The sequence below is a fragment of the Belonocnema kinseyi genome, chromosome 3 (assembly GCF_010883055.1).
Source record: "Belonocnema kinseyi isolate 2016_QV_RU_SX_M_011 chromosome 3, B_treatae_v1, whole genome shotgun sequence".
In the NCBI taxonomy this organism is placed as follows: domain Eukaryota; kingdom Metazoa; phylum Arthropoda; class Insecta; order Hymenoptera; family Cynipidae; genus Belonocnema; species Belonocnema kinseyi.
The window spans coordinates 154,322,235-154,346,431 of record NC_046659.1 but is presented as its reverse complement, the minus strand read 5'-3'; the positions used below and the strand labels follow the sequence as shown (position 1 = coordinate 154,346,431).

The 24,197-nt window shown below is 26.5% G+C and overlaps 1 protein-coding gene across 2 annotated transcripts; it reads right to left on the bottom strand.

The window, feature by feature from the left end:
• Positions 1-2: 2 nt before the first annotated feature.
• LOC117169061 (jerky protein homolog-like) lies at positions 3-22,559 on the bottom strand. 2 transcript variants are annotated; one of them, XM_033355166.1, is made up of 4 exons: positions 22,415-22,559; positions 8,262-8,525; positions 7,351-7,820; positions 3-1,440 (listed from the first exon to the last, which is right to left on the bottom strand). In XM_033355166.1, the coding sequence occupies exons 1-4, from the start codon at positions 22,442-22,444 to the stop codon at positions 168-170; spliced, it is 2,037 nt and encodes a 678-aa protein (XP_033211057.1). In that variant the 5' UTR covers positions 22,445-22,559; the 3' UTR covers positions 3-167. The 2 variants fall into 2 exon arrangements, with proteins under 2 accessions (XP_033211057.1, XP_033211056.1); XM_033355165.1 differs by lacking the exon at positions 22,415-22,559 and having other exon boundaries at positions 8,262-8,791.
• Positions 22,560-24,197: the final 1,638 nt, after the last annotated feature.

Sequence of the window (24,197 nt, the reverse complement as noted above, 5' to 3'; positions counted from 1 at the left end):
GATTATTAATATAAATTTTTTTTATTAAATTGCATAAATGGAAACATACTTGAGTTTGAAAACTCTTTTAAATAAATAACTGTCTAAAGCTTATTGGAACTTAAAACGAGGTATAAATTATTTTATAAAAAAAAAAGTACAGAGAAGGTAACGGGTTACTTTCTTATCTACAATATATTTTGCGAAATTTCGCGCTTTGTACGTTCGGTTATCACCTCCTCCATTTCTCGAATGTAATCAAGGAGTTTCGGTAAGCATTCTGCTTCACTTTTCACCCAATCTTTCAATTTCATGAGGCAGACAAAAGCCTCCGAAGACGTTATTTTCCTAGATTGAGGATTATCAACCACAGTTCCACTGTTTCCAATTTGATTGATAATTTCAGGCTTGCCCTCTGACGGCGTTAATTCCATAAGTTCAGGATTTTCAATCACTGTTTCACTGTTTTCGATTTTAGGTACAATTTCCGGCTCGAGTCTATCACAGGTAATAAAGTTTATAATATCAGGTTTTCCAAACATAGTTTCGCTGTTTTCGTTTTCAGCTGTAATTTCCGGTTCCCGTTTACCACACGTAACAAAGTTGACAAAATCAGTATTTCCAATCATAGTTTCCCTGTTTTCGATTTTAGGGACAATTTCAGGCTCGAGTCTACCACATGTAACAAAACTTATAGTATCAGAATTTCCAAACATAGTTTCACTGTTTTTGGTTTTAGTTGCAATTTGAGGTTCGCGTCTAATATTTGTAACAAAGTTTATAAGATCACTGTCTGATGATAACTTCCAGCCGCAATCGCTATCAAGCTGATCATTTTCAAACCAATTCAGGAGAAATTCTCTTGTTTTTTCTACGGAATAATCTGGTCCCGACAGCAGTTCAGAAATTAAATTGCAATTTTCGTCCGGAAAACTGATCGAATCAGTTGTGGATTCCGGTGCGTTGTCAACTGCATCCAAGTTGGATAGAGGATCCAGAACGCTGGAGGAATTATCATTGTTGGATGAAGAATCCTGAATATTGCCGGAAGCTGGAACCTTGTTTAGAAGCAATGAGTTGCCTAAGAGCGGTTTCCATGCTTTTCGAAAAGAAGACGATTGCACTGCATTCCACGCGAGGCTCATCATTTCGAAGCAATCAGGAAGGTCTAATTCTTTTAAAAACTGATCAGGTCCTTCTGCTTCCTCACTGAGCAAAATACGCCTCAACAAGTCTTTCTTAAAGAGTTTTTTCGTCTTCATGATTAATTCTTGATCCATGGGCTGAATCAAGGCCGTCACATTGGGAGGCAAATACACGACTTCAAAGTTTTCGTTTATCGCGTTTAGTTCATCCGAACTCGGATGGCATGGGGCATTATCGAGAATTAAAACAACCTTTCCCGTAATTCCATTCTTTCTTTGGTGTTCTAAAACTCGAGGAATGAACACTTCCTTGTACCTGAAACAATTTATCGTTGTTTAAAAAAACAAAGAAAATTATGCCATTTATTTGTAAATTTCTCAGAATTACTGAAATCTTATCAAATGTCTTAAAAATCCAGAGAAATATTTGTAAATTTGGAAAATTTTCTGAAATCTCTTAGTCTTTCTCAGTATTCTAAAACCTCTTTAATCCTATAAAAATTCTTTCAAATCTTTCGAAATTTAAAGAATTCAAAATAAAAGAAAGAATTTAAATAACGGAAATATTTTTAATAATCTTTAAATCTTTGAAATCCTACGAGATCCCTTCATTTTTCCGAAATTTTTTGCAGTTTAAACAAGTATTATAAAATATTTTGGATTGTTTTTATATGTATTTTAATCCGTTACAAATTACTTGAAATCTTTGACATTATTTATAATCCCATAATCAACTTTTGTATAATCCCTTGGACTGCCGTAAAATCTAAAAAATCGTTTAAATTTTCTTGAAATGTTTAAAAACTTCGCAAAAACTGGATATCATTCAAATTTTTTTTATTCTTCTAAGAAATTTGGGAAGCAAGACTTTTATCGGGTTGGTTGGTGTATGCCAGCCGGTTTCTGAACGATTTCTTTTGAAAATAAATAATATGTCTGATCAAATTGTTTGATGAATTAACCAGAATGATTACATTCATCTGATCGTTCGAATTTTTCTAAAAAACCTACCTGAAATCTGTAAAATAATTTATGTCTTTGTGAAATCTTCTTAATCAACCCGAAATCTTTATCAAACATTTGAAATATTTGTAAAATCTTTGAAATCTTAGGGAAATCGCTGAAATCTTTGTCGAATATTTGGAATGTTTGTGAAATATTTCAGAAATCATTGAAAGCTTTTAAATGTTTTGAAAGTCTTTGAGAAATATTTCAAATATTTTATAAACATTTGAAAAATTTTTATAAATGATTAAAAACTTTGTGAAATCTTTTAAATCTTTTTTTAAGTCTATGAAATCTTTTAAATCTATCCGAAATCAGGGTGGCCGTTTTAATCGCAGAAAAAAATTCCCTGTCATTTTCCCGGTTTTTTCCCGGTTCGCAAAAATTTTTCACGGTCAATGAAATTTAAAAAATCAAACTATATTCTAATCATTTTTCCATATAAAGTGATAAACAATAAACAACAAATTTAAGCATTTAAAGTGGAACCAAATGGAAGGTACTAACACTTAAATTGAACAGTTTTAAGTAAAATGCAAATAAACTGCAAAATTTAGAACTTTTATAAATTATAGAGTTCAAAAATTCAGATTAAGTTCCAAAAATATAAATCCACATCAACATTTTCAATACTCTAAATTAAAGAATCAAGCAATGAACTTTACAAATTTTCTAAAATATATTATTTTTAGTAATTTTAAGCTAGACAGATTAAAAATGGAAAAATAATTTGTTTGACTTAACAGTTCTGAAATTAAAAGATACATTATTTTTATTTTAAATAGTCTAGGCAATCTTCAAAAGCTTTAAAATTTAATTTCAAAATATTGATAAATCTAAAAGGGGTTTAAAATTTTTCCAAATTCAAAGACATTTTAAAATTTTTTGTCGGAACTTTTAAATATATTTCAAAATGAATTGAATTTTTTCTATAACTTTTAGAAAATCCTACATATTAAAAGAAAAATTAAATTTGAATTTATAAATAACAATAGAACACTTATTATTTGTAAAAATATTAGAGTAATATTAAGAGATATTTAGAAGTTTTAAAAAGATTCGAATTAATTTTAGAACTTGAAAGAATTTGAAATACTTACAGGCGAATTTAAAATAAAATTTAGATTTTTGCAGATTTCAAACAAAAAATTTAGAATTTTTTTAAGAATTGTGAAAGACTACAAAATAATAAAAAAATTTCTTAAGATTCTTAGGAAAATTGAAAATAATTTTTCACTTTGATAAGTGATTGTAACAGAAAGTTTGAGAAGATTTTAAGAGATTAAAAAAATTATCAAAGAAGAACATGGAAGATTTTTAAGATTTTTTTAAATTTGCAGGATTTTCAAAAATTATAGCAAAATTTCGAATAATTAAAAAATATATTTCGAAGTTTTGCAAAAAATGTTAACACACTTCGTATACATTACTCGAAATAATTTCAAGTTTTTTATTAATTTTGAATATTTTCAAAACTTCTAAATATGTCTTAAAATTACTCAAATTTTGTCTACAAATAATAAGTGTTCAATTGTTATTTATGCGTCAAAATTTAACAATTTCACTTATAATTTAAACACTTTTTAATTAGAACAATTACAATTGTAAAGCTAAAAGTTTAAAAGTTCTTCGAAAATCTAAAGATTCAAAGCTTTCTACGGAAAACAATTCAGTTTCAAATTGTTTATTTTTTTAAATATTTGGTTTCAATTGACTCGTTTTAAATTAACAATAAAATATTGCTAAATATTAAATACTTATTCTTTTCCTGCATTAAGAAAATTCAAATTAAAATGGGATAAAAAATAAGTAATTTAGACTCACAATATTTTTAATTTAATACAAACCTTTAAGTATGACTATATTATTATGGATTTATTTTTAAGTTGAAAATAGTGAATTGCACGTTTACATTTTTAAAGGCTAAAAAAATTAATAGAAATAATTTATTAATAAATTTATTTATTAAATTTAATATAGAAAATAATATAAAGGAATACCTGAAACTCTGAATTAAAAATATATTATTGATAAATCATGAAAATTTTTATTTAAAAATAAAATTATCGGAATAAATGATATATTAATTTTAATTCTTATCAAGACTTTCGGATTGAAACAGTTACAATCTGGAAATTCTCAAATTCTGAACGGATCTAGAATTGTTTTGTCAAATCAATTATTGTTCAGATTTCTTCTCAAAATTGCACTTTAATTATTTTAAAAACTATTAAAATCGAACACGGGATGATTTTCGTTTTGAAACTTCGTAAAATTCCCGGTTTCCCAGTCTGGCGGCCACCCTGTTTTTTATAAAAAAAACTTCGATTTTAAAAAATTCAAATTTAAAATTTTTTTTAACCTTTAAAACTGCATTTTAAAATTCTTTAATTTCCCGCTTCCATAAAATTCCCGGTCCAGCGGCCACCCTGGAAATATTGGCAAAGCCTTTAAAATCTTTGTTGAGAAATTACTGAAACCTTTATAAGATATTTAGAATACTTTTGAAATACTTGTTATATTTTTTAAATTGTTAAAATATTTGGAAAATCATTGAAGCCGTTGTGAAATATTTTTAAACTATCTGAAATCTTTGCGAAATATTGGAAATATTTTTGAAAACTTTCTGAAATATTTCGAAATATTTTAAATCTTTGAGAAATATGTATTCAAAATCTTTGAGAAATCATTATACAATATTTTGAATAATTTCGAAATATTTGTTATATATTTTTTAATTGTTGAAATCTTTGGAAAATCAATGAAGCCTTTGTGAAATATTTAAAATATTTGATCATATTGATGAATTGCATTTCATTTTTCCAAAATTCTTTGCAGTTTATAGAAATATTATAAAATATTTTGAATTTTGTATATCTATTGAAATCCATCAAAATTCCAGGGTGGCCGTTTTAATCGAGGAATAAAATTCCCGATTATTTCCTGATTTTTTACGGTTCTTAAACACTTTTCACTGTGAATAATATTTGAAAAAGCGAATTCTAATGCTAAACATTTTTCCATTTACAGTAATAAAAAATACAATACAAATTAAAGCACTCAAAATGGAACTCTTCAATTTTGAACTTATGAAATTAAAATATAAAAGCTTTTTAAATCTAAAAGTTTGTATTCAATTGCTCAATAATTTACACGTAAAAAAATGGAAGATACTAACACTTTTCAATTGAACAATTTAAAATGAAATTCAGATAAGGCGCAACATTTAGAATTTCTAACTTTAATAACTAATTAGTTCAATGATTCAGATTCAATGCTAAAAATATACATCCAAGTTATCATTTTCAATCATCTCAATTAAAGAAACAATGAACTTTAAAATTTTCTAAATTATATTATTTTGAAGAATTTTAAGCTAGAAATGTTAAAAATATATTTGTTTTTAACTGAACACTCCTTAAATTAAATTATTTTAATCTTAAGTAGTAGAAAAATCCTTGACAAGCTTCAAAATTTTCTTTCAAAATCTTGAGAAGCCTAGATGTTGTTTTAAATTTATTGAACTTTTAAATTATTTTTGAATTTGTTTAGAACTTCTAAATATTTTTTGAAAATAATAGAAAATCCTAATTTTTTTTTTAGAAAATTAAAAAAAAATTTTTTTTAACAATTTTGGAAATCTTTTAAAATATTTTTGAATATTCTTTTAAAATAATATTCCGAAATGAACAATCACTTTAAATTTCCCTAGAAATCTTACGAAAATGTTTTAATTTTTGTTTAGCCTTTCACAACTATTAAAAAAAGTTTCTAGATTTTTTTTTTTTGAAATCCGCAAAAATCTACATTTTGTTTTAAATCAGGCTGTTGCTATTTTTACCGAAATTTCGGTACGAATAGCCGAATTTAATCAGTAAACACTTCGCTTAAATTATTTTGAGTAATTTCAACTTTTAAATTATTTGAAATCATTTCAAGTTTTAAATTAATTTTGAAACTTTTCAACACTTAAAAATATCTCCAAAAATTACTCATATTTTTTCAATCGCTATTTAAACACTATAATTCAAAATTTTCAATTACAAATTAAACATAAAAAAATCAAAATTGTATTTTTTGTTAATTAAAAAATTTGAAAAATAAATGTCTAAAAATTGAATATTTTAGACTGATACAATAGTTTAAATTTACTGAAAGCCTTGAATTAAAAATACATTACTGTGAAGTTATTTTTAAGTTAAAAATAGTTTATAAAATTCTAATCACACCTTTACATTTTTTTTAATGATTAAGACATTCGAATTGAAAGTTTAATTTTATAGCTAAAATCTGGAAATTCTTAATTTTGAAAGGATTTAGAATCATTTTGATAAATCAATTATTATTCGATTTTGATAATTATTTATTTATATTTACAGTTCATAAACTAAATATGTTTTTTATCCAAAATTTGCAACTTCAAACGCTTTTAATTTTTAATTACGCATTGTAAACTGAATGATGTCAGAATTGATAAAGATAACAATTCAACTAAATATTATAAAAACTTTTGAAATCGAACTTGGACAGATTTCTCTTCTAAATATTTTTATAATTGCCAGTCAAAAAAAAATTTCACTGTCATTTCCCGATCCAGCGGCCACCCTGAAAATCCCTTAAAAACTTTGAAAATTTTTTTAATCCCTTAATTGACTCTTGTACAATCTCTCGAACTGGCGTAAAATCATTTAAATCCGTTTACATTCTATTGAAATGTTTAAAAACTTTGAAAATTTCTTAAAATAATTAAAATCGGGAAACAATTTTATGAATTTCCTTGATATACTTTTAAATCACCAGTCCCATTCTGAACGCTTTTTTACAAATAAATAATATGCCTCCTAAGAAACTTGATGAATGAATTAATTTAATTTAAAATACTTTAAATTTAGCAGAGTTTCAATGTTTTAAATACTTTTATTTTGTAGTTGAGTATTCAATATATAAATTGAACATTTTTTTCAAGATACGAGTTTAAATTTTTTAATTTTTAAGCCTTGGAAAAATGTTTTGTAACCAGGAAATGACCAAAACTTTGATTTTGTTTTTAGAGGCCACTCTGAAATATTTAAATTTGAATATTGGTTAGAAATTCGTCAATTTTATGAGTCACATCTCGCTATGTGTATACCATTTTTTTTTACTTTACTGATCACTTTTCTGGATTAGCGCCTAATGCCAATTAAAAAATATACTTAATTTTGAGAATAAAATAACATACCATAGCAGGAATATGCATTTGTCCATCCATGCACTGTTTTCGTGAGTGTAGATGACACCGAGCCTTTCCAAATTTTTAAAGTGTAGTTCTTTTGAAGTTTCGTTTATTAGATTCTTGAGGCATCCTGGAATTTCAGATTTCCCAATCATTAACAGGGGAATTCGATGACTTCCAGAGGAATTGGCGCAAAATAAAGCTGTCACACGTTCGTTGCATTGCTCTCTCTTCGAATTCTCTTCTTCTTCTAATTGTAGTGCAAAAGTACACGCCATCAACAGTCGCCAAAAAATTCCTGACTCGTCTGCATTATAAATGTTGTCTAGCTTTAAATTTTCGGATTCAATTTTCGATTTCAAAATTTTCGCAAATTCTTCAACACTTGAAGGATCGTTGGATAATGTCTCTCCTTTTAAACGAATACCGCGAATGCCGTACCGCTTTTTGAAACATCGAAGCCAGCCCGTGCTTGCCTGTAAAAATAACATATTTTTCGAAAAGTTCTTAGTATTTTAGAACCTTTAAAACTTCTTAAAACTATTCATAACGGATAGTTACTTGAGCATGTAACTAAATTTAATAATACTTTTAATGTGGGTATTAATAAACGTTATGTCAAAAAAAAAGTTACAAATCCCAAACATAACCTACACAAAATTTGTTTAAATTAAGTAAGGATTCATCGATGCGATTGAATTAAATAATAAATTGAGCTCGTCTTAATAAACTTAATAAATTCGTCTAAACTTTATCATCAAAAAAATGTTTCAAATCAAAACATAACCTAAAAAATGTGTTGTAATTAATAAACAATATGCATTTAATTTCTCAGAGACAAGTGTAAACTAATTTTTTAGCGGAAATGAGGAATAAATTTTGCCATTACACGTAAAAATAATATATTTTCTGCTTACTTTAAACTTTTGCGGATCAAACTTCTCTTCCTTTTTGAACTTCTCGTTCAAAATGCGAGCTTTTTCTTGGATAAACGGCCCGGTGATTGGATCACCTCTGTCTCTGGCTTGCTTAAACCATTCGAAGACAGCGGCATCCAAACGGACATCACTACTTGTTTTTGACGATTTCTTATTCAGATATTCATAATTTTTACTCTTACTGTTCAAATCATCTCCTTCAGCTAACAATTTCCTTAAGGTAGTATCCGAGATACCATATTCCTGCAAAATGGATTGTCTTGAGGTACCTGCTTTCACTTTTTCTAATATCTCACATTTTTGTTTAAACGTTAAACGCTTCCTCTTTTGTTTTTGCATGACATATTTGTACATAATTATAATTGTCAGTCACTCGAAGCGAAGCACCTCAACAAACTACTGTCAGAAAGCGAACTGCAACTGCCGCATGCTAATTGTTAACAGCTGACCAGTGACCAGCTGACCGTGCTCTCGCACTGATAGTACTGCCCGCTTTTATCGCTTCACTACTGGTGGTAAAGGGATTTAAAAGAATTTTAAATATTTTAGCGAATTTTTAATTGATTATAAATGTTTATAGTGCATTCTTAATCGATTTTAAATATTTTAGTACATTTTTAATTGATTAAAAATATGTTAGTGCATTTTTAATCAATTTTAAATAGTTTAGTGAATTTTTACTTGATTTTAAATATTATAGTGAATTTTTATTCAATTTCAAATATTTTAGTGACTTTTTATTTGATTTTAAATATTTTAGTGACTTTTTAATTGATTTTAAATATTTTAATAAATTTTTAATTGATTTCAATCATTTAAAAATATTTCAAAGGGTTTGAAAGATGCTAATTTATTTAAAAATATTGCAAGGAATTTTCAATCGATTTTAGTAATTTAATGGGATTTCAAGCGATTTGAAATATTTTAGTGAACTTTTAATTGATTTCAAAGTATTTGAAAGATGTTAGTTTATTTTAAAAGATTGCAAGGAATTTTCGATCGTATTCAGTAATTTTTTTTTTTTAATTAAACCCCAAAGGGTTTAATTTTTTAACGGAATTTTACAAGATTCTAAGGAATTTACAATAGATTTTCTAGGATACTGATGATTTCAAGGAATTAAAAAATATTTGTATATGGCTGTGAAGAATCTCATAAAATTTCGATAGATTTTGAAGGATTTACAATTTTTTAGAGTATTTTTTGTATTCCAAGGCATTTTGAAGAGCTAGGATTTGAAATAATAGAGACAAATTTAAATTATTTCAACGCATTTTCAAGATTTAAAAAAAATATATCGATCAAGGGATCTCCTTTTTGGTAAAGAAATTGAAATATACAAGGGTATTTTTAAATATTATAAAACGAATTTTGAAATAATTTCAATAATTTAATGGGATTTAAAGGGTTTCAAATATTTTCGGGCATTTACAAATATTACAACAAAAATATCATTGGTGTAATTTATTAAAATTGATTTCAAAGGATATGAAATATTTTAGGATATTTTTAAAACTACAAGGAATTTTCAACTGACTTTTCAATTATTTAATGGAATTTCAAAGAATTTGAAATATTTTAAGGGTGTTTATTTCAAATGACTTTTCAGTCATTGAATGGGTTTTCAAAGAATTAGAAATATTTTAGGGTACATTTGAAAAAATATTACAAGACATTTTCAAGAGATTCAAAAGATTTCGAACGAATTGAAATATTTTGGGAGATTTTTATAGCATTTAAGCAATTTTTAATAGCTTTAAAATGTTCCAAGGGATTTCTAAGAATTTTCATTATCTTTGGCAATTTTTTATTCCAAGGCATTTTCAAGAGCTTGGAAAAATATCAAGAGATTTCAAAGGGTTTGAAATATTTTATGGTATTTAAAAAGATTCCAAGAAATGTTGAATAAAAATATTTCAATAATTTGAGGCGATTCTAAACGATTTGAAAGATTAGAGGGCATTTCTAAAACTTGCAGGGAATTATCAAAAGAAAAATGTTTTAGGGACTTTTTAATGGATTTTAATCAATTAAAAAAAAAATTCAAAGCCTTTGAAATATTTTAGGGTGCTTTAAAAGATTCCAAAGAATTTTTCATTAATTTTATTCGATTAATTTAATAGCATTTCAAAGGATTTGAAATATCTTAGAGCATTTTAAAATATTCCAAAATGCTTTAATTAATTTTAGTTATTTAAGATTCCTGAGAATTTTGAATTGATTTCGATCATTTTAAAGGATTTCAAAGGGTCCGAAATATTTTCGGTTATTTTAAAAGATTCTATGGAATTTTCTTTAATGGATTTAATTAATTTAATGGGATTCTAAAGATTTTGAAATATTTTTAGGAATTTGGAATTAATCCAAGTTATTTTAAATAGATTTCAATAACATTGAAGGTACTCCAAAAATTTCAAGGATTTTATGGTATTTTTATAGGACCTAAAGAACTTTCAAGAGCTTCAAAAGTTTAAGGAACTTCAAAATATTTAAAAACCATTGCAAAGGATTTAAAATATCTCAGGGCATTTTAAAATATTCCAAAATGTTTTAATTAATTTCAGTAATTTAATAGGATTGGAAATAATTAAGATTCCAAGGAATTATCAAGATTTTTAAAAATTCTCAAGGAATTTCAAATCGTTTTAAAGGATTTGAAATAATATAGATTAATTTAATCCAAAACAATTTCGAGGGGTTTCAAAGAGTTTATAATATTTCAGCAAACTTTAAAAGCTTCCAAGGATATTTATTTAATATATTTCAGTAATTAAATGGGATTTTAGAAGTTCAAACAATTCAAACATATACATAAACAAATTCAAAGATTGGCTATTTTTCAATTAGTAGACTCAATTGTTTTACAGAAATAACTAAGAATGTCTTCGCGATGACCGTTTTCTACGGCACTTTGCAAATTTATAAGAATAATTAATTATTCAAACCTATACAAAACAGAATTCAGACGTTGTCGATTTTTGAACTAATAGGCTCATTTTTTAAAAGAATTAACTAAGAATATTTTTTCGATTACTTTTTCTACAGTGTTTTACAAATTTAAAATAATTATTAATTTTTAAAACTTTTTTCATGAACAAATTCAGAGTTTGGCTATTTTTCCATAAATAGAATCAATTTTTTTCACGGAATGAACTAAGAATGTCTTTGTAATGACTCTTCAATATGATACTTTTAAAATGTACGAGTTTTAATTATTTTAACAATGTTAATAAACAAATTAACAGTTTGGATATATTTCACCGAATATGTTTAAATTATGCTTACGGAATCGACTGAAAATGTCTTTTCGGTAACTCTTTGCTGTAACACGTAACAAATTAGCAACAATTATTAAATTGTTAATCAAAGTAATCACAAAAAACCTTTTTTGCTCTCGCATTTTATACCAAAACTCTGGACTTCAATGATCTAAACATACTTTTCAATTATGCTATTATTTAACTTACAATGCGTAATTCAAAATTTCGATACTTTAAAAATTTTCCATTAAAAAATTTTATTTCTAAGCTTACATTTTTAATTTAAAGAGTTTTTAAATGCTTTCTTAAAGACTTGAACAAACATAAAATAAAAGCCTTTGATGTGGAAAATTTTGGAAAAAAAACATTTTTATTTAAGAAATAAATAATTTTTCTTTTAATTTATCTGTACTTTAAGTAATAAAAAGTGAACAAAAACGATTTAACAAAACAATTTTAAACTACTTCAAATTTTAAGAATTTTCAGATTTTAACGTTAAAACTTCAACGGTTTCAATTTGAAAGTCTTAGTCATTGAACAAATGTGAACGTGTGACTGAAAGTTTATAAATTATTTTCAACTTAAAAATAACTTCATAAATATATATTCTTAATTAAACGATTTTATTAAATTTAAAATATTGTTTTAGACTAAAATATTTAATTTTTAACCCATTCAATTTGAAAGTTTCAATAAAAAAAAGATGAATTATTGAATATTTAGCAATATTTGAAATTTTATTTAAGGCCATGTGATGAGTGGGCCACGTGACCAAATTCCTACCTTACCGCCACTTTTTTTATTTCCCAACTTATTTTCACACGAAGCGCTACATCGAGTTGAAAATTTGGGATAATAAATAGGGATAATAAATAAGTGAGTCTGGTCTTAAACTTTAATAATTATAAAAAAAGCACAAAAAATTATTTACAACAAAAAACTTTTTTTATAATTATTAAAGTTTAAGACCAGACTCATCATTCTTAGTCCTTCTTGTTTAGTATCCCAAATTTTCAACTTTTTGTAACGTTTCGTGTGAATATAAGTTGGAAAATAAAAAAAGTGGCGGTAATCTGGTCACGTGACCCGCTCATCACATGGCCTTAAGAGAAGTAAATTGAAACCAAATATTCAAAAGTAAAGAATCTTTAACTGAATTGTTTGACATAAAAAGCCTGGAATCGTTAACATTTCTAAGAGCTTTTAAACGTTACAATTATTAATGTTGTATTTGAAAAATGCTTAATTTGTAAGTGAAATTTCAAAATTTTGATGTATAATTTACAAATGAATATTTGTAGAAAAAATTTGAGTAATTTTAAGAGATATTTAGGAGTTTTAAAAAGATTAAAAATCATCATGCAAATTTTAGAAAGTTTTATTAAAATCTTGTAGAATCTTTTTGAAAAATTTGTTTAAATCTTTGAAAAACTTTATAAATATTCTCTTAAAATAATTTTTTAAAATGAAAAGTTATTTTTAATTTTCTTAGGAATCTTCAGAAAATGTTTTTATTTTTTTTAAATTACTTAAATGACGCCTAAAAATAATACATGTTCAATTGTTATTTATACATCCAAATTGTAAAGAAACTTTCTAAAATTTGCAGGATTTTCTGAAAATTGTAGATAAAATTCAATTCATTTTGACAGATATTTAGAAGTTCTGAAAAAATGTTCAAAATAATTTTAAATTTAAAACCAATTTAAAACAACTTCTAGATTTTTTAAGATTTTAAAATAAAATTTTGAAGCTTTTCAAGGATGTTTAAACTATTTCAAAAGAAAATGATTGAATTTCTAATTTAAGAAGTATTCAGTTAAAATTTTTTCAATATTTGATGTTTCTAGCTTAAAATTCCTTAAAATTATATAATTTTGAAAATGTTAAAGTTCATTGATTGATTTTTTAATATAAAGCATTGAAAATGATAACGTGGATTTATATATTTTTATATTGAAAAATGTTAGTACCTTCAATTTTATACGCGTAAATTATTGAGCATTTGAATACAACATTTTTTAATTAAAAGCTTTTAAATTTCAATTTTAAAAGTTCAAAATTTAAGAGTTTCACTTTGAGTGCTTTAATTTGCAGCTCAGTTTTTATTACCTCAAGTGGAAATTTTTTTAGCTTCAGTGTTCCATCTTTTTAATTTCATTGACCGTGAAAAATGTTTGCGAACCGGGAATTTATTTCGTCGATTAAAACGGCCACCCTGTTCTATGCAATTTTTTTGATTTTAGAATTAATAATAGTGTAAAATAAAAATACTTTACAGACTATAAATATAAAATTCTTTATTGAATTGTATTAATCCAAATAAAATTGAGTTTGAAAACTCTTTCCAATAAATAACTATCTAACAATTATCGAAACTTAAAACGTTATCACCTCCTCTATTTCTCGAATGTAATCAAGGAGTTTCGGTAAGCATTCTGCTTTCCTTTTCACCCAATTTTTCAACTTCATGAGGCACACAAAAGCCTCTGAGGACGTTATTTCAACAGATTCAGGATTTTCAAACATAGTTTTGCTGTTTTCAATTTGATTGATAATTTCAGGCTCGCTCTCTGATGGAGTTATTTCCATAAGTTCAGGATTTTCAAACATTGTTTCACTATTTTCGATTTTAGGTACAATTTCTGGCTCGAGTCTATCACATGTAACAAAGTTTATAATATCAGGTTTTCCAAACATAATTTCGCTGTTTTCTTTTTCAGGTACAACTTCCGGTTCACGTTTACCACATGTAACAAAGCTTATTGTATCAGGATTTCCAAACATAGTTTCACTGTTTTTGGTTTTAGTTGCAATTTGAGGTTCGTGTCTAATATTTGTAACAAAGTTTATAAGGTCACTGACAACAGTTCAGAAATTAAATTGCAATTTTCGTCCGGAAAACTGATCGAATCAGTTGTGGATTCCGATGCGTTGTCAACTGCATCCAAGTTGGATGGAGGATCCAGAACGCTGGTAGAATTATCATCGTTGGATGAAGAATCCTGAATATTGGCGGAAGCTGGAACCTTGTTTAGAAGCAATGAGTCACCTAAGAGCGGTTTCCATGCTTTTCGAAAAGAAGACGATTCCACTGCGTTCCACGCGAGGCGCAACATTTCGAAGCAATCAGGAAGGTCCAATTCTTTTAAAAACTGATCAGGTCCTTCTGCTTCCTCACTGAGCAAAATACGCCTCAACAAGTCTTTCTTAAAGAGTTTTTTCGTCTTCATGATTAATTCTTGATCCATGGGCTGAATCAAGGCCGTCACATTGGGAAGCAAATATACGATTTCAAAGTTTTCATTTATCGCGTTTAGTTCATCCAAACTCGGATGGCATGGAGCATTATCGAGGAGTAAAACAACCTTTCCTCTTATTCCATTCTTTCTTTGATGTTCTAAAACTCGAGGAATAAACACTTCCTTGTACCTGGAAAAATTATCGTTGTTGAAAAGAGGTCGTATTATTTATAATAATCTTCAAATTCATTCATCCTCATTGTTAAACTGTCAATTGGAGAATTTATTATAGCACACGTCAGTTTTGAGATTATGTTTGACTTTTGGTATGTACCTTGAAGTCACTCCACATGCATCGATTTTGGTACTTTATATTTCAAAAAGCGTTATGTATAACTTGAAAATGATTGATTTATAACAATTTAGTTCCATGAACGACTCCATTGAATTTTTAAAATATACGATTAGAAATCATATAATTTTCAACGTTTTAAGGTAAGTGTGCCAGTTATCGGAAGCTTAAGGCGAATTTCAGATTTCAAATGCTTAAAAAATTATATTAAGCATATTTAAACCTCACACCACAAGGTGAGACAGAGTCTCATTTGCCACAAGGTGGGGTGTCTCCACACCCCAGTCATTTTGAAACACATTATGAATGATTTATGATATAATATTGTTTCTAAAGTATTTCACAAAATTATAAAATTATTCAAAGGATTTTTTCAATCATTTTCTGCTCAATTATAACGAGAAAATTCCATTTCTAAGATTTTTTTTCAGTTATAGGAAATACAAAAGCTATTTACACAGTCCGTAACACATAATATATTTCATAAAGGATAATAAATGATTAAGTAACTTCTTGCAGTAACGTTAATAACATACTGACCAATAAAATGCAGTTTCATAAATATTAGCATAAAAAGCAGCATACAAAGATACTTAAAAACATGAAAAAGATACGTATCACATATTCCAAATAGCATAGTAAAAAATCATATTATCGCTTCTCTAAACATCTGTAGCATGATTTACTGATCCTCATCCATTTCCACGCACATTGGACAACTGAAGAGGAGGCTATTGAGATTCCTACCCCCCTGAGACGCTCTAGGCCTAGCTCATGGGCGAAAATAGGGCCTTGGGGTGTCTAAACACCCCACCTTGTGATGTGAGGGTTAAAGCTTGAGAAATGGGTTTTATCGAATAACGCGTGCCTTCATAAAGGTAAATTACTCATTACTTGTAACATATCCCATTAGAATGAATATTGTAAGACGTTCGAAGATATAAATACGAGAATGCATGGGTTATCGGCAAGTCAGAAATCTGGCTGCTTCCGTTATCGGCACTTCGATGAGTCAGTGATCGGCAATAGCGTTTAGGAAAAAAACATTTTTGCTAAGAACGAAGAACACAACAGCTTACTATATGTAAAATACTGACCATCTGTCGACAACCCATGCATTGATGAAGACTGGCACATTTATCTTAAGAATATTTAAACTTTAAAGGTTTTCAATATTTAAAGTTCTGAAATTTTGACCAGTGAAAACAACAGTGAACATTGTTTTTGTACAGGAAACTCACTTTTTAACAATAAAATGTATGCAATTACTTTGAATGTCATTTGATACTACATGATATGATACCTCTTAATAAACTTAGAGATCTTTAAAATTTATGTAATTTCAATTTAAAATTATAATAATTTAAATGCACAATTCTTAGAAAGTTTAATTTTTTTAATTCTGAATCAAAAGTGGTTTAGTTTCAAACGTTTAAATGCTCAATCAGGAACATTACTATGTTGTTAATTTTCAGTTTGCTATACTTGGTTTTTTAACCAGATAAAACTAGTTTTAAATTGACAGTTGTTAATGATTTGTTATAATTTTTGCGGACATTAAATTTGAACTCAATTCGTTTTGGAGGATATTAATTATGAAGACATAGTACAGTCAAACTCGGACATAAAGACCCCAGATATACCCCTTCTCAGAATTGACGCCGCGCCGCGATTATGGGTGAGCGTAGCTGCAAGGGGATGTGCGGTGCAGACTCAGGCGTGAAAAAACAGGAGCTATGTCGCAAGACACTGTGCCCTAACAGCTTCGTTCCCTCGAAGCGGGAGCCACTAGAAAATAAGCACGATGGCGAGCTCATGTCGAGCAGCAGTGGGCCTCCGAGACCATTAGTCAACTGAAGCCGATGGAACTGATCGGATTATTTCGTCCTATCGAGTGAGCTTGTTTTTGACCTTGATAACAGAGCCATCTGACGAATATACATCGCGCAGTTATTGGATCAATGTTTACGAAAAATAGCAGTGAATATCAACTTATATCGACTTATTGAAATCATCTGTAATCTGTTAAAAAATCCGTGAAATATTTGTAAATCTTGGAAATTCTCTAAAATCCTTTGAAGTCTTTTTCAATATTCTAAAATCTTATCAATCCTATAAAATACTTTAAAACCTTTAAAAATGTAAGGAAATTCTTTAAAAACGTAGATTAACCGCAATATTTGCAATTATTTTTAAATTTTTGAAATCTTACGGAATGCCTTTCATTTTTCTGAAATTCTTGATAATTTAAAGAAGTATTATAAAAGGTTTAGAATTTTTTGAAATAATTTCAAAGGTTTTGAAATCTTTCATGAAAATTGGGAAATGACTTTTAGGGCTGGTCTGCAAGATTATGATTGGGTCGGTTGGTGTGTCCCAGCCTTATTCTGAAAACCTTTTTGCAATAAAATGTCACCCCTTCCTCCAGCTTTGGATTCCGAAAATTTCAAGTAAAAAAATAACATTTTATATAAAAAATGGAATAATTAATTTTTATTTAAACCAATATATAATAAGACCTTATAATTTATATTTTTAACTAAAACAGACAAATTTTCTACTACCAATATAATAGTTACATTTTCACTTTATAATTTTATTTTTAATAAAAAAATCTATAAAATAGCTTATTTCCAAACAAAACAAGTTAAGAAAATGATTTTACACCAAAGAAATTAATTTTCAACTAAAACAATGGAATATTGAACTGGACTACTTAAATTTTCAGTTAAAAAATTGATTTTCAAACACAAAAAAAACGAATTTTTAACTGTAATTGATTAATTTTCAGTTAAAAGAATTAATTTTGAACAAATAAAAGAAAAAAAATTTGCAATTAAAATGATAAATCCTCAACCAAAAAAAATGAATTTCCGCAAAAGTTGAACCTTCGATCAAGTAATTGAATTTTCATAAAAAAAGTATGCCTCAACAAAAAATTTTTGGTAGATATTTCAGCCAAAATAAATTTTGATATTAAAATTAAACCGGGTTCAATTGAGCCAAATAGTTGAATCCTTAACGAAAACAACTTAATTATGAACTAAACAGTTGCATTTTTTACCTAAAAATATTAAAATTTTACTAATGGAAATGAATTTTCAAATAAAATGTAACTAATTTTCATTAAAAGGGTTGAATTTTTAACCAAGAACGATTTTTCAGCCAAGAAAAAAAATCTTAATGAAACTGTTGAATTTTTGAAGCAAAAATTCGCATTTGCTACAAAATTGTTTCATTTTCAACCTTAAAATAAGAATAATTATGAACAAAACAGTTAATTTTCGATCAAAAAGTTGAATTTTCTTCAAGGCAGTTGCATTTTTAGCACAAAAAAGATGAATTTTCTCCAAAAATAATTGAATTCTTAACAGAAAAGTTAATTCTTAACCAAATAGTTAAAAAAAAATTATCAAACAGTTGAATTTTCAACCCAAAAAGAAAAATTATCAACAAAAGATTTGAATTTTCAACAACGAAAGATGACTTATTAACAAAATTGTTGAATTTTCATTTTTATCCAAGAAAGGTGAAATTTCTACTAAAACGGTTAAATTTTATATTAAAAAGACAAATATTGAAAAAAGTAGTTTTCAACTAAAAAAGATTTAAATTGATTTTTCAACACCAAAATATGACTTTTAAACAAAAAGTACATTTTAAACTAAAAATCACGACTTTTAACAAAACTGTTGAAATGTCAACCAATCAGTTGCGTTTTTATCCAAGAAAGAAGAAATTTATGCTAAAACCGTGGCATTTTTAGAACAAAAAAGAATATTTTTTTAATAATTAAATTTTTAACCAAAAAATATATCAGTGTAATTTTCAACATCAAAATATGAGTTTTGAACAAAAAATAAGTTTTCTACCAAAAAGGGTGACTTTTTTTAAAAAACTGTTGAATTTTCAACCAAACATTTGCATTTTTACATCAACAAAAAATGAAATTTCTAACAAACGAGATACACTTTCAAGCTAAAAAGACTAATTTTCAACAAGAGGTTATTTTTCAGAAAAAGAAGCTTTTTTATTCATGAAAAGAACAAAATTCAACCAAATTGTTGAATTTTCAAGATAAAACGATGAATTTCCTACTAAAAAAATTAAATTTTCAACCCTAAAATATGACCTTTCAACAAATTAGTCAAAGTTTTTAAACAAAGATATGAATCGTCAATAAAAAAACTATGACTTCGCAAAAAAAATTTCATAATTGCTATTTCAAACAAAAAAATATTTTAATTAAAAATTAAAACAATTGAATTCATTCAAAACGACGAATTTTCATTAAAATAGTTAAGTCCTCAACCAAGAAATATTAATTTTCAACCAGACTGTTCTATTTTCAATAAAAAAATACTACATTTCTAGCAAAGGAGATAAATTTTCAAACGAATTTTCTACAAAATAGTTCATTCTCAACCAAACAGTTGAATTTTCTACCAAAAAATTGGAAGTTTCAAACCAAAAGGTCGAACTTTCAACAAAATAGTTGAATTTTCAACAATAAAATATAATTTTTTAAAAAAGAAATTATTTTAAAACCAGATAGTTGAACTTTCTAACAAAATACTTGCATTTCCAACCCAAAAATACATTTTTTAACTCAAAAATTTAAATTTTTCGTAACAAAGATAACTTTTTCGCAAATAATTCCATTTTTAACCAAAAAGTATGACTTCTCAACATAATTGTTTGATTTTAAACAAAATAATAACATTTTTATGCTAAAAAGATAAAGTTTCCACCCAAAAAGGAAAAAAATGACAACTGTAACCAAACTTTTAAGAAGAAAAGACAAATTCTTAGAAAAAAAAATGTGATAGTAGATTTTTTAAACAATAATAATTAAAAAATGGGAGATACTAGCACTTTTTAATTGAACAATTTTAAATGAAATGCAGATAAGGTGCAAAATTTAGAATTTCTAATTTTAACAATTAATGAGTTCAAAGATTCAGATTCAATTCTAAAAATATAAATCCAAGTTATCATTTTCAAACCTCTAAATTAAAGAAACAATAAACTTTGAAAATGTTCAATATTATATTATTTTGAAAAATTGTAAGCTAGAAACGTTCAAAATATAATATTTTCTTTAACTGAACACTTCTTAAATTAAATTATTTTAATCTTAAGTAGTTTAAAAATCCTTGAAAAGCTTCAAAATTTTATATCAAAAATCTTGAGAAGCCTAAATGTTATTTTTAGTTTATTCAACTTTAAAATTATTTTTGTAATTTTTTTAGAACTTCTTAATAGCTTTTGAATTTAATACAAAATTCTTAAAATTGTTTAGAAAATCCTGTAAATTTTACAAAATATTCTTAAAATCTTCCAGATTCTCTTTTAACAAATTTGGAAATCTTTTAAAATCTTTTTGAATATTCTTTTAGAATAATATTCCGAAATAAAAAATCACTTTAAATTTTCCTAGAAATCTTGCGAAAATGTTTTTATTCTTGTGAAGCCTTTCACAATTATTAAAAAAAAGGTTTCTAAATTTTTTTTTTTTTGAAATTCACAAAAATATACATTTTGTTTTAAATTAGGCTGTGGCTATTTTCATCAAAATTTCGGTACGAATAGCCGAATTTAGTCAGTACACACTTCGCTTAAATTATTTTGAGTAATTTCAACTTTTCAATTATTTGAAATCATTTAAAGTTTTAAATTAATATCGGAACTTTTCAATACCTCCAAAAATTACTCATATTTTTTCAATCGCCATTTAAACACCATAATTAAAAAATTTCACTTACAAATTAAACATTAAAAAAACAATCAAGATTCTAATGTTTTTAAATTAAAAAATTAGAAATTAAATGCCTTCAAAATTGAATATTTGAGACTGATACAATAGTTTAAATTTAGTGAAATCTTTAGATTAAAAATAAATTATTATGAAGTTATTTTTAAGTTAAAAATAGTTTATAAAGTCTCAATCACACCTTTACATTTTTTTAATGACTAAACTTTCGAATTGAAAAAGTTTAATTTTAAGGATATAATCTGAAAATTCTGAATTTTGAAAGTATTTAGAATCGTTTTGACAAATCAATTATTGTTTTCTTTTAAAACTCACTAAATTAAAAATAAAAATCTAAAATGGAACATCTTTAAATCAGAAGATTTTCGAATTACGCATTGTGAACTGAATGATGTCAGAATTGATAAAGATAACAATTCAACTAAATATTATAAAAACTTTTGAAATCGAACTTGGACAGATTTCTCTTCTAAATATTTTTATAATTGCCAGTCAAAAAATAATTTCACTGTCATTTCCCGGTCTAGTGGCCACCCTGAAAATCCCTTAAAAGCTTTGAAAGCATTCTTAATCCCATAAATAATTCTTGTACAATCACTCGAACTGGCGTAAAATCATTCAAATCCGTGAAATTTTCTTGAATTGTTTAAAGACTTTGAAAATTTCTTAAAATAACTAAAATCGGTAAACAATTTTATGAATTTCCTTGATATACTTTCAAATCACAGGAAAGTTGTTAAATTTTTGACCAAAAACTAATTTTCTACCGAAATAAATGAACTTTCAACATAAAAAGACGAATATCTACAAAAACAAGTGAATTTTTAAACGAAAATTCACTTTTTATCGAAAATTTAAAAAAAAATGGAACAGTTAAATTTCTAGCCAAGAAAATTAATTTGTAAGAAAAAGAATTTCAACAAAATAATTTGATTTTCAATTAAAATCCCATTTAAACTAAAATTATGAATCTTTAACCAGAAAATGAATTTTTACGAATGTTATTAAATTTTTTACCAACAAAGATAAATTCTTAACTAAAAATAAAATTGTAATTTTCAATTAAAAAAATTAATTTGTTACCGATCAAGTTGAATTTTCAACATAAAAAATAAATAATATGCCTCATCAAAATGCTTGATGAATTAATTTAATTAAAAATACTTTAAATTTAGAAGAGTTCCAATGTTTTAAATACTTTTATTTTGTAGTTAAGTATTCAATATTTACATTGAACATTTATTTAAGAAACGAGTTTAAAAATTTTAATTTTTATGCCTTGGAAAAATGTTTGTAACCAGGAAATGACCAGAAATTTGTTTTGGTATTTAGAGGCCACTCTGAAATATTTAAATTTGAATATTGGTTAGAAATTAGTCAATTTCATTAGTCATATCTCGCTATGTGTATAATATTTTTTTTTTTACTTTTCTGATCACTTTTCTGGATTCGCGCCTGATGCCATTTAAAAAATATATTTAATTTTTACTATAAAATAACATACCATAGCAAGAATATGCATTTGTCCATCCATGCACTGTTTTCGTGAGTGTAGATGACACCGAGCCTTTCCAAATTTTTAAAGTGTAGTTCTTTTGAATTTTCGTTTATTAGATTCTTGAGGCATCCTGGAATTTCAGATTTCCCAATCATTAATAATTCTTCTTCTAATTGCAGAGCAAAAGTACACGCCATCAACAGTCGCCAAAAAATTCCTGACTCGTCTGCATTATAAATGTTTTCTAGCTTTAAATTTTCGGATTCAATTTTTGATTTAAATTTTTTTGCAAATTCTGCAGAACTTGAAGGATCGTCAGGCAATTTCTCTTCTTTCAGTCGAATACTTCGAATGCCATATCGCTTCTTGAAACGCCGAAGCCAACCACTGCTTGCCTATAAAAATAACATTTTTTCGAAGAGTTCTTATAATTTCAGGACGTTTCAAATTATTAAATTAAAAATATTTATATGCTATAGATACTTGATTATGTAATTAAAATTAATAATAATTTGAGAATGGTTATTAGTAAACTTTATACCCAAAAAATGTTCAACACGCCTCAAACACAAATACAAGAAAAATTTCTTCGAATTAATTAATGATATTCCGTAAGTACGAAATATCAATAATTATGGGTAATTATTATATAACCTTATAAATATTCATGTGTTATTATATTATTATAATTATTATATATTATTATTCGTATGTATTCACTGAGTACACAACTGAATTAAATATAAACGCGAAAAATACTTCAAAACATAACCTACAAAAATTGATGTTAAATTAATTACATGTATTCAATTTGTCGAAGACAAGGGTAAACTCAAGATTTCTAGCAGAACTGAGGAATAAATTTGACCGTTACACCTAAAAATAATGTTTTCCGTGGTTTACCTTGAACGCCTGTGGACCATTAAGCTTTTCCTTAAAAATGCGAGCTTTTTCTTAGATAATCGGCCCGGTTATTGGGTCGCCTCTATCTCTCACTTGCTTAAACCATTTGAAGACAGCAGCATCCAAAACTATATTTTCACCTGTTTTTGATGATTTCTTGTTCTAATATTCATAATTTTTAGCTTTATTATTCCAATCAGATTCGCGAGCTAACAATGTCCTTAACGTACAGTCAGAGATACCATATTTCCTTAAAATGTCTTGTTTTGGGGTACCTGATTTCACTTTTTCTACTATCTCGCATTTATCTTTAAATGCTAAACGTTGCCTCTTTCGTTTCTGTATGACATATTTGTACATACTTATCAGTAAATCGAAGCGAAACACCTTGGCAAACTACTGTCTGAAAGCGAACTGACGCATGTGACGCATGCTGACACTGACAGCTGAACAGCTGACCGTCATCTCGCACTGAGGATACTGTTCGCTATGGCTATTCTATCGATCAGCTACCGGTGGTCAAGGGATTTCAAAGGATTTGGAATATTTTAGGGTATTTTAAAAGATTTCAAGGAATTTTCCATTTACTTTCGGTAATTTAATGGATTATTCTAGGGTATTTTTAATTATTCTAAAGGTTTTTTTATTGATTTAAATCATTTAAAGGGATTTCAAAGGCTTTGAAATATTTAAAAAGATTATAACAAAAGATTAATTGATTCTATTAATTTAAAGGGATTTTAAGGGATTTAAAATATTTTAGGGAATTTTTATTTGATTGCAATATTTAAAATAGGCTTTTCAGGGCGGTGCAGCAAAGGGTTTATTGAAATCTTTAGGGTATTTAAAAAGATTCCAAGGAATTTTCATTTGATTTTTCAGTATA